General features: G+C 42.4%; 1 protein-coding gene across 2 annotated transcripts in view; it reads left to right on the plus strand.

The window, feature by feature from the left end:
* Positions 1-14848, plus strand: part of PHKA1 (phosphorylase kinase regulatory subunit alpha 1) — a 217040-nt gene that overhangs the window by 197156 nt on the left and 5036 nt on the right. For both annotated transcript variants that reach the window (XM_006082857.3, XM_014465500.2), the window contains 3 exons: positions 6023-6073; positions 11592-11762; positions 14297-14350. In XM_006082857.3, coding sequence (XP_006082919.1) covers positions 6023-6073; positions 11592-11762; positions 14297-14350 — 276 coding nt within the window. The remainder of the gene's footprint in view (positions 1-6022; positions 6074-11591; positions 11763-14296; positions 14351-14848) is intronic.

The following is a 14848-nucleotide window of genomic DNA, read 5'->3' on the forward strand; positions in this document are numbered from 1 at the left end:
CCAGGCTGTGCCCCCGACCCTGCTTCTCAGTCTCGCTCATGTTGGATCAGGCCCAAAGCCTGCTGCTCGATACTGGCGCCAAGTGGGGGAAGTTCACAGCAGGGAGGAGGGGTGCCCCTGACCTGCCAGCCTTGGTGAGGATCATCTTAGTGCCAAGCTGATTGAATTCATCCCACAGAGCCTTCACCTCAAGCTGCATGCTCACGCTGGCCACCTTCGTGTTCTTTACAGGCACCTTGGTGCCGCTGTACAACTGGCCCTGGGGCCCTCAGCCTCGGCAGTGGCACTTGTGGAAGCCCCTGCGGCTGGTGAATCACAGCAACTAGTCATTCTGGTTGTTCTGCCATAAAGGTCACTGGGCTTTTATTATGTAGAGTAGAGGCCCCGCACACGAAATTCATGCACGGGTACAGTCACTAGGCTTGGCCTGTGATCAGGGCCATCTTCCCCGGCTGCCAGTAGCTGGCCCCACTCCACCGCCACCACCCACCCCCGGTTCTCCGTTCTACATCGGGCAATTAGAGCCTGCTGGCCCCGGGGAGGGACCAAGAGGTGGTCAGTGTGTCTCATAGCGACTGGTTGAGTGGTCATTCTGGTGGTTCTGCTGTTCCGTCGATTTGCATATTACTCTTTTATAAATATATAGACTAGTGGCCTGGTGTATGAAATCCATGCACAGAGGGAGGAGGTCCCTCAGCCCAGCCTGCACTCTCTCCAATCGGACTTCCCTCTTACAATCTGGGACCACTTGCTCCTAACTGCTCACCTGCCTGCCTGCCTGATCGCCCCTAACTGCCTCTGCCTGCCTGCCTGATTGCCCCTAACCCAGCCGTGGGCAAACTATGGCCCGCGGGCTGGATCCGGCCCGTTTGAAATGAATAAAACTAAAATAAAAAAAGACCGTACCCTTTTATGTAATGATGTTTACTTTGAATTTATATTAGTTCACACAAACACTCCATCCATGCTTTTGTTTCGGCCCTCCAGTCCAGTTTAAGAACCCATTGTGGCCCTCGAGTCAAAAAGTTTGCCCACCCCTGCCCTAACCTCTCTGCCTGCCTGCCTGCCTGATCACCCCTAACTGCCTCTGCCTGCCTGCCTGATCACCCTTAACTGCCCTCCCCTGCCAGCCTGATCTCACCCCCAACTGTCCTCCCCTGCTGGCTTGGTCTCATCCTCAACTGCCTCTGCCTGCCTGATCACCCCTAACTGCCCTTCCCTGCCAGCCTGATCTCGCCCCCAACTGCCCATCTCTGCTGGCCTGGTTGCCCCCAACTGCCCTCTCCTGCCAGCCTGATCTCGCTCCCAACTGCCCTTCCCAGCCAACCTGATCTCACCCCCAACTGCCATCCCCTGCCAGCCTGATCTTGTCCCCAACTGCTCTCCCCTACTGGCCTGATCACTCCTAACTGCCTCTGCCTGCCTGATCACCCCTAACTGCACTTCCCTGCTGGCCTGATCTTGCCCCCAACTGCCCTCCCCTGCTGGCCTGATCGCCCCTAACTACCTCTGCCTCAGCCCCCACCACCATGACTTTGTCTGGAAGAAAGTCAGATGTCCGGAAGATGGCCGGTCAACCCGGTCTAATTAGCATATTACCCTTTTACAAGTATAGATAGATTATATAGGATAGGATTGCTTAAATGGGAGGGGGAAGCCTTTTTCAGCAGGAGGAGATGCTCTTGGCAGACAAAAACACATAATCCCTATGTCTGGACTGATAGCCAGCCATATGCACTATACTGCCACACCAGTCATTAAAAACTTGAACCGCTTTCTTACACCTTACACCAAACAACTGTTGCCCTTAAAACCCCTCCTCAACCCCCACCCTAGGTTCTGCCTGTGCAGTTCACCCAGATTTGGTTCTGATTGGTCGGTTTCTATGCCAGTCAGCATCAAAAGCTCCGCCTCCTAGGCAGCCATTGGCTCCTCACAGTTCACCCAGTTTTGGTTCTTATTGGTTGGTTTCTATGCCAGCAGTCAGCATCTCCAGGCCTATCTCTGGGCCTGATCAGAGAGGCGGGGCTGATTAGCAGCTTCCACAGAGGCCTGGAGAGAAACAGAGGTGCGGCTGCTGGCTAAGGCCGGAGAGAAAGAGAGAGGCAACAGCTGATCAACAGCTGCCACAGAGGCTGTGGATTAGACACTGCTTCTCTCTCCAGGCCTCTCTCTGGGCCTGATCCGCAGCCCCCTTGGCAGTCAGTGCTGGGTCGCTGCGCAGCGGCAGTCGCCACAGCAACCCAGCACTGACTGCAGGACTGCCGGTGTTTGGTCAAGCCTTTGTTCAATTTAGTCGTTACGGACCCTGGGTTTTTATATATTAGGGTGTGCTCCAATCCTTCCACTTCCAGGGAAAGAGGCAAAGGAGGGTTGATGAAAGTGATAAGGGGGGCAGCAGGGTGAACTTTTTTGGTGGGAGGGGGAGAGTTTCCTCCTGATGAGTGACTTCAAAAGACAGCAGCCTACTTCTGCTACCCTCTGTCTCCAGAGACACAATTTCTGATTGGCATTTGGCACTTCAAAGCAGTTGCAGGTACAGGACTGGGAGCGCCTTTCTGCATGCAGCTCCCTGGAGAGTCTCTTCCGGCCAAGGAAAGCTTTCTTCTAATCTTTTCTCCCGGAGCCAGGGCTGCTGGGTGGTCTGGGGCAGGAGGTTGGCATAGAGGTGGGACAGGGCAGGAAGAAGTATGGGGTAGAAGACTGGGGGTGGGTGAGGGAGAGGGTGAAATCTGTGGGGGGGGGGCTGGTGCAGAAGGAGAGTTGGGGTCAGCATAGGAAGGTTTGGAGGTACTGGGGGAGTAAGAGGGACCAGCAGATGCCAGAACAGGGGAAAGGGTCTATGGAATCAGGTGGGGGTCCGTGAGGGTGAGTATAGACTAAGTCCCTTTCCCAGACCCTGCCGTCCCAGGTGGCTAGTGGGAGGGGTCCATAGCACGGTGCTGAGCCCCCTACACTTTGTGTTTGAGGCTCCAGAACATGTGGCCAACATACCCCACCCGTGGCACCCCCCGCCCCCCGCACCAGAGTGCTGCCATTTGGAATGCATTTGAAGACACATGGGTTGTAATGCTTTTTAATTCACTCTGTTTCCCACTTGTCGTTTTTTATTGAAAAGGTGGATTCTGCTGGTGTGTGTTCCATTTCGGGGGTAGTAGGAGTGTTCTCCACGGGCAGAGATCCAATGAGAGACAGAGACAAAAGGCCCAGTGAGACCTGGGGAATAGTAAACAGGATCAGAGAGTGAGGAACAGGGAGAGAGATGCAGAGTGAGACAGACAGACACAGAGAACCCAGGAAGGCTAAGGGAGGGACTCAGCCCTAAGGGCAGAGTGAGTGTGCTGATAAATCCTGCTTTGGGAAGGCTGATCCCTCCAACTAAGGCCCCTGGGGCTGAGCTTGCTCTTCTCTGCACTCTGTTCTGTTCAGCATAGACATGGCTGAACTGTCCTCAGGGAAAGGGCTGGAAGGATGTGGCGGGCAATGGATTGAGTACGCAGGACCAGGGTCGCTGAGGGCTAGAGATCTGAGACCAGACAGAAAGAGGAGGACCTGGAGGCGTTCCCTCCCAGGTTCCCGCACACCTTCTGTTTTTGAGTGAAGCCCCAATCCCGAATGCCATGCCATGGCTCTGGGGAGTGGCGGCCCTGGCATGCTGTGCCACCTAGGGTGAGTTCCCTAACCTCTCTGAGCCACCTGCAGGAGAGGAGCGCTGGTGGCTGAGGTTCGAAATGACTCCAGGGGGGGAGGGTGCGGGGGAGCGAGGAGACAGAGCACGATCTAGGACACTTCAGTTTGGCGGTTACATCTGAAATCCCAGGGATTTTTGGCCTTGGCCACTGCTCCGGGCTCACATTTATGTAGGACTTGTGCAGACAGGAGAGCTGGGCACTAGCACTTCCTTCCTTCTCAGCTGAGAACCAGTTCATCCTCCCCTTCACTGCCCTCCCCTACCACCCCTCCCCTCCTCATCTGTGCCTGTGTAGACTTTCCCAGTGGCCAGTGTAGACACACTACCAAGGACACACAAAGATATCCCCAAGCCAGCATGTGGTGGCCATGTAGACAGTTGGGCAAACAGACACACCACACAGGGTGCTGTGGACAGGCTTAGAGCTTCCCGGCCGGTGAGGGGGCTCATTCAACGGAGCAGCGGCTCTGTGGGCACGTTCACCCCTTGCACAGCTCCCAGGCCCTGAATCAGGGAACTGAAAGCCCAGGATAATTAGAGCTAATTACATGTGTGCAAACAGCCACAATGGAGGCCTCCACCTCCAGAGCGCCACCCCTCCCCTCACCCACGATTACACACTCCAGCACATGCTGCAGCCCTGGATGTCCCAGGATGGCTGGTCGCAACCGGGTTAGGAATTGGACCAGAACTTGGTCCAAGCTCCCATTGGCCTTGTGCTGAGTGGGCCCTGGTGGCATGGGCCCTAGCATTTAGGTCCTTAGGTTTCTATCATCTTGACCTCCTGAGCATTCCCGTCTCTGCAAAGATTTGGGACAGCTCTCCTTGTATCCTGTCACTGGGAGTGCCTGCCTGCCTAATCACCCCTAACGGCCTCTGCCTGCCTGCCTGATCGCCCCCTAACCACTCTGCCTGCCTGCCTGATCGCCCCTAACCGCTCACCTGCCTGCCTGATCACCCCTAACTGCCGCTGCCTCAGCCCCTGCTGCCGCAGCTTCATCTGGAAGGTCGTCCGAAAGATGTCCGGAATGACGTCTGGAAAGTTATTCGGCTGTCTGGTCTAATTATCATATTATGTTTTTATTATTATAGATAGAGGCCCGGTGCATGGGTGGAGTCGGGCTGGCCCACTCTGATGGGGCCCAGTCAGGGTGGGGATGCCTGCTGGGTGGTGGGGCCGGCTGGGAGAGGGGCCGTGGGAAGTTTGCCAGCTGGCCCCACCCCCAATCGTGGTGGGGGGCCCACTGGGCAAAGGGGCTGGCTGGGTTGAGAGGCTGCAGGCAGTTTGCCCGTAGATCCCTCCCCCAATTGGGGTTGCGGGGGGGTGGGGGGTGGCCTGCTGGGGGGCAGGACCGGCCAGGGCAAGGGGCAGCAAGCAATTTGCCAGAAGGCCCTGCCCCCAATCAGGGTGAGGGGGCATTAGGGGGCGGGGCCGACAGGGGCAAGGGGCCACAGGTGGTTTGCCAGCCAGCCCCTCCTCGGATCCAGGTGGGGGGGGCCTGCTGAGGGGCAGGGCTGGCCAGGCGAGGGGCTGTGGTTGTTCCGGTTGTTCCACCATTCAGGCGCTGGGCTTTAATTATATAGGATAAGAGTAAGAACACTTATCAGATAGTCTTTCACATTTATATTATGCAGTGGAGTAAGAATGGGCCTTGTGATAGAAAAATGTTCACTTTACAGGTTTTTTCCCCCAGATAAATTGTGTAATTTGAACATTTTTTCTATCTGAAAAGTGGAAGAGCTACATTTCATACTGAAGAGTTAAACTGACATTGTTGGTAAACAATTCTAGTTTTGGTTGAAAGTGATTGGCTAAACATTTTATAGTTGTTTACAGTCCCACGGTATTACAAGTCCATTATATATTTAGAACTTGAAGTCTATCTTCCCAGCTAGATTAATATACCCAGCTATATCCTTTAATTTTTTTTTTACGCAGTCATTACCTATAGGACTTCAAGAAAGCCAAAATCATTACAACTTTATTTTAGACTATGGGGAACCATAAATTTTCATTGTTTTCTTATTTCTAAATATTGATTTCTATCATCACCTGCCTGTCCAGTATTTTGTATTGTTCTAAGCCATTTTCTCTACCACTCGCCAATTCTCTCTTTTCTTGTGGAAAAATATTTTTCAGGAAGTTTTCTTTGTTTTACTCTTTAATATGACTTCTAGAGTAAGGCGATTTCATCAGCTTTTTAAATGATAACATGCTGGCTAGTTACTTGAATAGTTTGTAATTTTACTCTACTAATAACTTAAAAATGCAAATAATGGGTGCTTTGCCTCATGTCTTTTAAAATTGTATTTTCTCAAATTTTTTTATAGTCCAACGGTAGTCACGCCCTGGGTATAGATTTGATGTCACCGTCTTTTCTGGTAAGGGCTGTTATCTTGTATTATATACCATTCACGAGTTCTTTGAATATACTGTTATGTAAATTATGACATATATTGATTGATTGAAAAGAAAAACAAAATTAATAAAGAACTAAAATAAATATAAATCAAGTTTATCTATGAAGGTGAAATCTTTCCATTTCTTTCCCAAAAAGGCAAGAAAGGGAGTTCTGAAAACAAAATCCAATTTTAAAAGTATTTGTTAAGTAGCTGTTTGTTCATTTATTCTTATAATTAATTGCATGTCTACTGTGCATCAGGCAGTGTATTAGACAGCATCAGTATTCCCTGGGAACTTGTTAGAAATGTAAAATCTTGTTCTCCACCCTAGACCTGGGATGAGGACCAGTAGTCTGTTTTAATCATCTTTCTAGGTGATTCTGATGCACTTTTCATTTTGAAAACCACTGGGATGGCTATTCTGATTATTGATTCATCTAGTAAATATTAAATGAGTGCCAAATTTCATGCCATGCACTGGAAATATAGTAGTAAAATTTTCTTGGTTTAAATCAGTGATTCATACTGGCCTATAATTTCAGAAGCAAGCAAAAAAAAAATGGAAAAAACTATTGGAAACAATTTTGATATTTTTATTGACCTTAACCAAATACCCTATAATGAATTAGTACAGTAAGATTTGGCCAACTCTGTCATATGCACATTAATAAAGGAGGACAGAGACATAGAGGTGAAGTTACTCTAAAAACTCAAAACTGCTGCTATTTGGTTTTAGGAAATAGTCTGAATACCCTTTGTGGGTTGACCCCACTATCAGCAGCCTCTGATCCTGATGGTAGAGACAAAGACAATGACGATAAATCAAATGGCAGATCATCTACTTAGTACATTAGTGTGATAGTCATTGGCCAATACAAATGTCTGGCGGCACTTTTCTGTTTTACTTAGCAGTGGTTGGTGATATAAGCATTTGGCCCAAATTAAAATGTGAGTTTTTTTCTCAGAAAATATTTCTATTATTTTTTCTATTTTATGTTTATTTCTGAATCTGAACTGTTAAAGAAACACTTTCCCCAATATATTTACTTCTTTACTTAGAGTTTTTCGAAGTTCATTATGTTGCAGCATGGGTCAGTACTTCATCATTTGATGGACAACTGGATTGTTTCTGGTTTTGGCTATTAGGAGTAATGCTACTATGAACCTTATGTACAAGTTTTTGTTTAGGCATATGTATTCATTTATCTTGCATATATATCTAGGAGCAGAAGTGCTAGGTTATTGGTAAGTAACTTGGTTAGCATTCTGAGGAATTGGTGGACTGTTTTGCAAAGTAGCTGTACCATTTTACATTTCCACCAGCAATGCTGATAGTTTGAGGGTTCCAATTTCTTCATATCCTCACCAACCCTTGTTATTTTTTGTCTTTTTTATTCTAGCCATTTTAGGGGGTGTCAAGTAGTATCTCATTGCGGTTTTGATTTGCATTTCCCAGATGGTTTATGATATTGATCATCTATTTGTGTGCCTATTGGCTATTTATCTTCTTTGGAGAAATTTCTACTCAGATTATTTTCCAATTTGTTAATTGGGCTATTTGACTTTTTATTGTTGAGTTATAAAGGTTCTTTATACATTCTGGATATAAATCCCTATCAGATATGTGATTGGAAAATAGTTTCTTCTCTTCTATGAGTTGTCTTTTCACTTTAATTTCTTTTTCCCCCTCTAGAGAATATCAACCACTGAGTTACTTTCTTGATAGTGTCATTTGAAGAACAGAAGTTTTTAATTTGATGAAGTCCAATTTACCTACTTTTTCTTTTAGTGTCATATCTAAGAAGGCTTTGCCAAACCCAAGGTCACAAAGATTTATTCCTACTTTTTGTTTTAAGAGTTTTATAGTTTTAGCTCTTAAAGTTATGTCTATAATTATGTTGGGGATCTCCAAGACCATCCCCAGACTTTATGATTCACTGAGAGGACTTACAGGACTAGCATATGGTCATAATCACAACTAAGATTTATTACAGCAAAAGTATACAAAGCAAAGTCAGCAAAGGGAAAAGGTGAATTGGACAAAATCCAAGGGAAAACGGCACCAGTTTCCAGAGTACTCTCCCAGTAGAGTCACACAGGATGTGCTTAATTACCCCAGCAAATGAGTTGTGACAACATGTGTGAAATATTGCCAACCAGAGAAGCTCATTAAAGACTCAGAACCCAGGATTTTACTGGGGACTGCTCACATAAACAGCTTCTGTCTGGCACATACCAAAACTCCAGACTCCCAGAGGAAAACCAAGTGTTCAACAGAAAACATAGTGTTTGAACAAACAGTTTAGGTACAGTAAGCCACTGTTACTAATTCTGGGAGTGTTGGGAGCCCTCCCCAAATCCAGGTTTCCAAACTCCAGCCAGGGGTCAATCTTATAAGCAGGACTTTCCAAGAATAGCACTTCTGGCTTGCTATGGTAATTCTTTTCTGCACAATAACCCATTTAGACTTAAATTATTTTGTATGATGTTGAGGTAGGGGTTCAACTTAATTCTTTTGCATGTAAATATTGTTTTTCCAGCACCATTTTTTTCTTTCTTTATTGATTAAGGTATTACATATGTGTCCTTATCCCCCCATTATCCCCCCCACCCCCGCTCACGCCCTCACCCCCCTGGTGTCGGTGTCCATTGGTTAGGCTTATATGCATGCATACAAGTCCTTTGGTTGATCTCTCACCCTTACTCCCACCCTCCCCTACCTTCCCTCTGAGGTTTGAGCATCTGATCGCTGCTTCTCTGTCTCTGGATCTGTTTCTGTTCATCAGTTTATGTTGTTCATTATATTCCACAAAGGAGTGAGATCATGTGATATTTATCTTTCTCTGACTGACATATTTCGCTTAGCATAATGTTCTCCAGGACCATTCATGCTGTTGCAAATGGTAGGAGTTCCTTTTTACAGCAGCATAGTATTCCATTGTCCAGCACCATTTCCTGAAAAAAGCTATCTTTACCTCCATGTAATTTTCTTGGCACCCTTGTTGAAAAATAATTGACAAAAATATAATGGTTTATTTCTGAATTCCCAGTTCTGTTTCATTGATCTACATGCCTAGACCATGCCTGCATGACAATATCTTCATTATTATAGATTTGTAGTAAGTTTTTAAATTAGAAGTTATAAATCCTCCAACTTTGGTCTTCTTTTTAAAGATTGTATTAACTATCATGGATCCCTTGAATTTTTTTTTGTTTATGTGTTTGTTTTTTTAAACTTTACTTTTATTGTTGATACTATTCCAGATGTGTCCCCCCCATAAGCTTATTAGTTTCTGCAAATAATCTAGTTAGGATTTTGATAAAAATTGTGTTCAATCTGTAGATAAATTTTGAGAGTATTGCTGTCTTAACAATGTTAACTGATCCATGGACATGGGATGTTTTTTCCATTTATTTAGGTCTTTAATTTCTTTCAACACGTTTTGTTTTCAGAGTATATGTTCTACACATGTTTTGTTAAATTTATTCCTAAATATTTTATTCTCTTTGATGCTATTTTAAATAGAATTGTTTTTTATTTCATTTTCAGATTGATGATTGTTAATTTAGAAACATGATCGATTTTAATATTTTATTATTTAATTTATTATTTTTAATTAAAAATTTTTAATGTTGACATTAGTGCAGGAGTCCCCCTTCCCCCTCTTTGTAATCTTCTATCATGTAACTTTTCTGAACTTATTTATTAGTTCTCATTGTTTTTTAGTGAGTTTTTTATATATAATTTCTTCTGTAAATAGAGTAGTTTTACTTCTTCCTATCTACTCTGGATGACTTATTTCTTGTATTGCTCAATAGCCCTGGCTAGAACCTCCAGTGCAATACTGAATAAAAATTGCAAGAGTGAACATCTTTGTCATGTTTAGATCTTAGGAGGGAAAACAGTCCATCTCCTACCATTCACTATGTCAGCTGTGGATGCCGTTTATTAGATTGAAGAGGTCCTCCTCTGTTTCTAGTTTGTTGAGTGTTTTTATCATAAAAGGGTATTAAGATTTTATTAAATGCTTTTTCTTACTCTATTAGGATGATGTGGTTTTTATCCTTTATTCTTATTCTATTAATATAATGTATTACATTAATTGATGTCTGGATGTTAAAACAACCTTGAATTCCTGGAATAAATTCTACTTCATCAATGGTGCATAATTCTGTTTATAAGTTGCTGAATTTGGTTTGCTAGTGTTTTGTTGAGGATTTTTATATGTATGTTCATAAGGGATATTGATCTGTAGTTTTATTGTAATGTTTTTGTCTGATTTTGGTAAAAAGGTAATATGAGCCTCATAGAATAAGTTAGGAAGTTCCCTTCTCTTCTCCTTTTGGAGGAGTCTGTGAAAAGCTGGTGGTAGAATTAACCAGCGAAGCCATCTGTGCCTGGGCTTTTCCTGTGTGGAAAGTTTTGTAATTACTTATTTTATCTCTTTGTTATAGATCTATTCAAATTTCTGTTTCTCCTTGAGTCCATTGGGTAATTTGTATCTTTTTAGGAACTTGTCCATTTCATCTAAGTTATATAATTTGCTGACAAATGGCTGCTGATGCTATATCCTTATAATCATTTTTATTTTTTTAAGCTTGGAAGTGATGTCCCCTCTCTATCCTGATTTTAATACATTGAATCCCTCTTTAAAAAAATTTTTTGGTCTGTCTAGCAAAAGATTTGTCAATTTTGTTGATATTTATTTTCCAAGAAACATTTTGGTTTCACTGATTTTCTCTATTTTTTCTTCCCTATTTTACTTATTTATGCTAGTTTATTATTTTCTTTCTTCTCCTTGCTTTCTGTTTAGTTTGCTCTTCTTTTTTTCTTGTCTTAAGGTAGAAGGATTGGTTCTTAATTTGAGAGCTTTTAAAAAAATACAAGCACTCATAAGTTTCTCTTTGAACACTGTTTAGCTGCATCCAGTAGGTTTTGGTATGTTGTATTTCAATTTTCATTCATCTTAGAGTGTTTCCTAATAGTCCTTGTGATTTATTTCTTAACCTACTAGTTATATAGAGGTGTATCTTCAAATTTCCACATATTTATAAATCTCCTTCCCAAATTTCCTTCTGTTAATGGTTTCTAATTTGATATCATTGTAGTCAGAGAACATACTTCCTCTGGTTTCAATTCTTTTAAATTGATTGAGGCTGTGTTACAGTTTATGAATGTAGCAAACTAAGCTGTAGACCAGTCAGAGGTTTAACAAATAACCAGGGAAAGAGATAGCTAAAATCCTTTCATATATTAGCATTTGTATAGCTCTTGTTATATATAACTAAATTGCTTTCTAAAAGTGTTATACCAGTTACATTGCTGTTAGCTACTCATAAGTCTACTAACTTCATTGTAACCTCTTTATCTTGGGTGTTACATTTAATATTGGTTTATAATTCTGCAGAGTATTTATTGTTCACTGTGTTATAATACTTTATCAGAGGAACAGAGATAACTTTTGATTTATATTCTTTCCTCTTCTTTACTCCCAAGTCACCTGGAACCTCTGTGACTCCAAGTAGTGGCTCCTTTTCTAGTGTATATGATCAACAGACATTTAAAGATAATCGTCAAGGTCAATGGCAACGTCGAAGACGGTTGGATGGAGCACTGAACAGAGTCCCAATTGGATTTTATCAAAAAGTATGGAAAGTTTTACAGAAGGTGAGCATAACACTTTTCAGGTGTCTCTTTATTTTTCCCCTTGAGTTCCTCATTCTCCTTGGCTGAGATATGACATGACTGTGACATCACAGCAATTATATAGACGTGAAATGCTACACGATGAAACCTAGAACAAAACATAAAAATGAAAGAGTTGATTTGTTATTTTGACAGTATTGATAATTTAGTCTCTTTACACTGGTGTTGTTTATAAATTAGATTTAAAAAATCATCACTTCTCTGCTTTTGTCCACAATTGGACATTATAGGACATTGTAATAAATTTGCTGCTAATCAAATGAATTTGTAACAGTGTGCTGTTAATAACTAAATGTCACTATAGTAAAATAACTGTGGCATCTGAAGAGTTAATATAAAAACTCTTACTTGTATTTTTTCTTGGATGAAAACTACTAAATAAATGCAAAGTCATAATGATATTAATATTCCAAAGACTTTGTTGGCATGACCAATTTTGTTTTTCTTTTAAAGGCTTAGTTTGCCAAAGACATTTAAGGGTACATCATATCATTATGTTTATGACAGTTTTAGAGGGCCAGGAAGACCATTGTACTCATTCATAGGCCTCATTCATAATCTCTTAGGTGCCACTTTTTGCTTCATTGCCTTTGGCAAGAACCTGAAGAATACTTCATCCAGGACTTCAGAACCATTAGTTGAATTTTTCCCCTTAGCACATTAATATTCTTCCAGGAACAGAATCATGTGATCTTTTGGAAAGGTGGAAGTTGAGTCCTTAGACCAGGGGTGGGCAAACTTTTTGACTCGAGGGCCACAATGGGTTCTTAAACTGGACCGGAGCGCCGGAACAAAAGCATGGATGGAGTGTTTGTGTGAACTAATATAAATTCAAAGTAAACATCATTACATAAAAGGGTACGGTCTTTTTTTTTTTAGTTTTATTCATTTCAAACGGGCCGGATCCGGCCCGCGGGCCGTAGTTTGCCCACGGCTGCCTTAGACTATCAGCCCTGCAATCTTCCTTTCAAATAGTACCTAAAACTTGCTTTCCTTCCATCTAACTTCTTGAGACAGATTTGTACTTTATCTCTTCAGTTACACCTGGCTTATAAAAATTCAGTTTCACAGACACATAGTAGGTACTGTTCTATCCCAAATACCATAGAAGATATCTGTTCTTGTCACTACGGAGTTTAATCCATAGTTATCTTAATTAGCAGCTATAATGCAAGGCCAAAATACGTTATGATAAAAGTGTAGAACCATGAGGCTGTGAGAATACAAGAGAAGAAAATTTGAAATCTGACAGAGGGAGATTGGGTATTTTGTGGTGGAATCAACACCCGGACTTGGAATCCTGATCTAAGAGGAAAAACAAATGCCCCCTGTTTTTTTCATTCCATTCTTTTCAGGCTATGAATGTAACATAATCACAGTGCACATGTGCCTGAAGGCTAGTAATTCTCTGTACAAAGACTGTTCAATTTGATTTATGGAACATAGAATAGAAGTGTCTGGTAGACTCGCTAAATCTATTGGATTGAAATCTTTATCTGTGGTGTAATATATAATGTTTTGATTGATTTAAAATCTAAAATGGCAAGTCATTAGTTCTTATTGGCTTTTAGTAATTGAGTTGATGGTTAGGAAGAAGATAAACTATCATTCATCCCTATAGTATGTCCTAGCACCTGCTGTGCACTAGGCAGTGCCCTAGGTGCTGGCAGTGATACAGCAAAGAGCAAAACAGACAACAATCCCTGACCTTATGGAATTTAAGTTCTACTAAAGAGAGACAAACAATAAATAAATAACAAACATAGCAAATAAGTAATTATATACAATGTTAAAAGATGACAAGTACTACAGCCTGTGGACTGAAGGGTCCTGGGTTCGATTCTGGTCAAGGGCACATACCTAGGTTGCAGGCTCGATTCCTGGCTCTGGTCAGGGCACATGCAGGAGGCAACCAATCGATGTGTCTCTCTCACATCAATGTTTCTCACTCTTTGTCTCTTCCCCTCCCTTCTACTCTCTTTAAAAATCCATGGAAAAATATCCTCAGGTGAGGATTACCAAAAAATAAAATCACAAGTACTATAGAAGAAGTAGAGCAGGAGTGTTGATGGGGGATGTTTAACTAGAAAATGAAGTAACTGTGTATGTCCAATAAATTTATATCTTGAGTTTTTTCCTCAGCCTAAAAATCTTTCTGAAAGCCTATTTGTGTTGGCTCTGGGATTGAGTATGGTATCCTCCCATGTAGTCTCTGAATCTTTGGGGCCAGTTGGTTTCCAAAGGTAGACCTTTCCTACCCCTTCCACTCCCCTAAGTAGAGCATGAACCTTAGGTCTCCTATAGTTCAACCCTGTTTCTTGCCACATAGTAATCACAACCCCTTGGTAAGGACACTTAAGCTGCAGGGCCTCTCACTGGCCTGTGATTACTTAGCATCTCCCCTGTGAAGCACACTTAAAAATATTAGGTATTTCCTTACAGCCTCCCAGTTGTCAGCATATCCTTATTGACAACATGTTTTTGCTGTTTCACAGTGTCATGGACTTTCAGTGGAAGGTTTTGTTCTACCTTCTTCAACCACTAGAGAGGTAAGATTCTGTGTCATTCACATTTATGTGATTGATAGCTTGTCTGACTAAAGTATTTCAGTGATCATTTTTCAGAATAACAGATCTGTGCTTTTATAAATCAACTGAACATGAAACTTGAAGAAAGGAGAGAATGTTTTTAACAAATAGATCAAGAATATTAAAATAATTAGGTATTATGTTAGTTATATAAGGCAGCTTCTTTTAATGATTAATTAGGCTGATTTATATGAGTGTTGCCAGAGTTGGAGGGCAGGCAAGATAAAAACCTAAGAATGAATGACTTCTCATGTCCCCATTTTTCTTAATCCCACCATTCTGTGGTAGGATGCTTGTAGACTATTAGATCATAAACCAGTGTCCTTAGCTCTAACTATATGTCACAACAACCTGAGCTCTCATCTCCAATTTAGTGGATTATAGTTTCCAGGGATGGAGCTTGAGCATCTGTACTTTTTTTGTTTGTTTTTGAGCATCTGCACTTTTAAAAAATCCTTA

Source organism: Myotis lucifugus, unplaced genomic scaffold (genome assembly GCF_000147115.1).
Source record: "Myotis lucifugus unplaced genomic scaffold, Myoluc2.0 scaffold_4, whole genome shotgun sequence".
Taxonomy (NCBI): Eukaryota; Metazoa; Chordata; class Mammalia; order Chiroptera; family Vespertilionidae; genus Myotis; species Myotis lucifugus.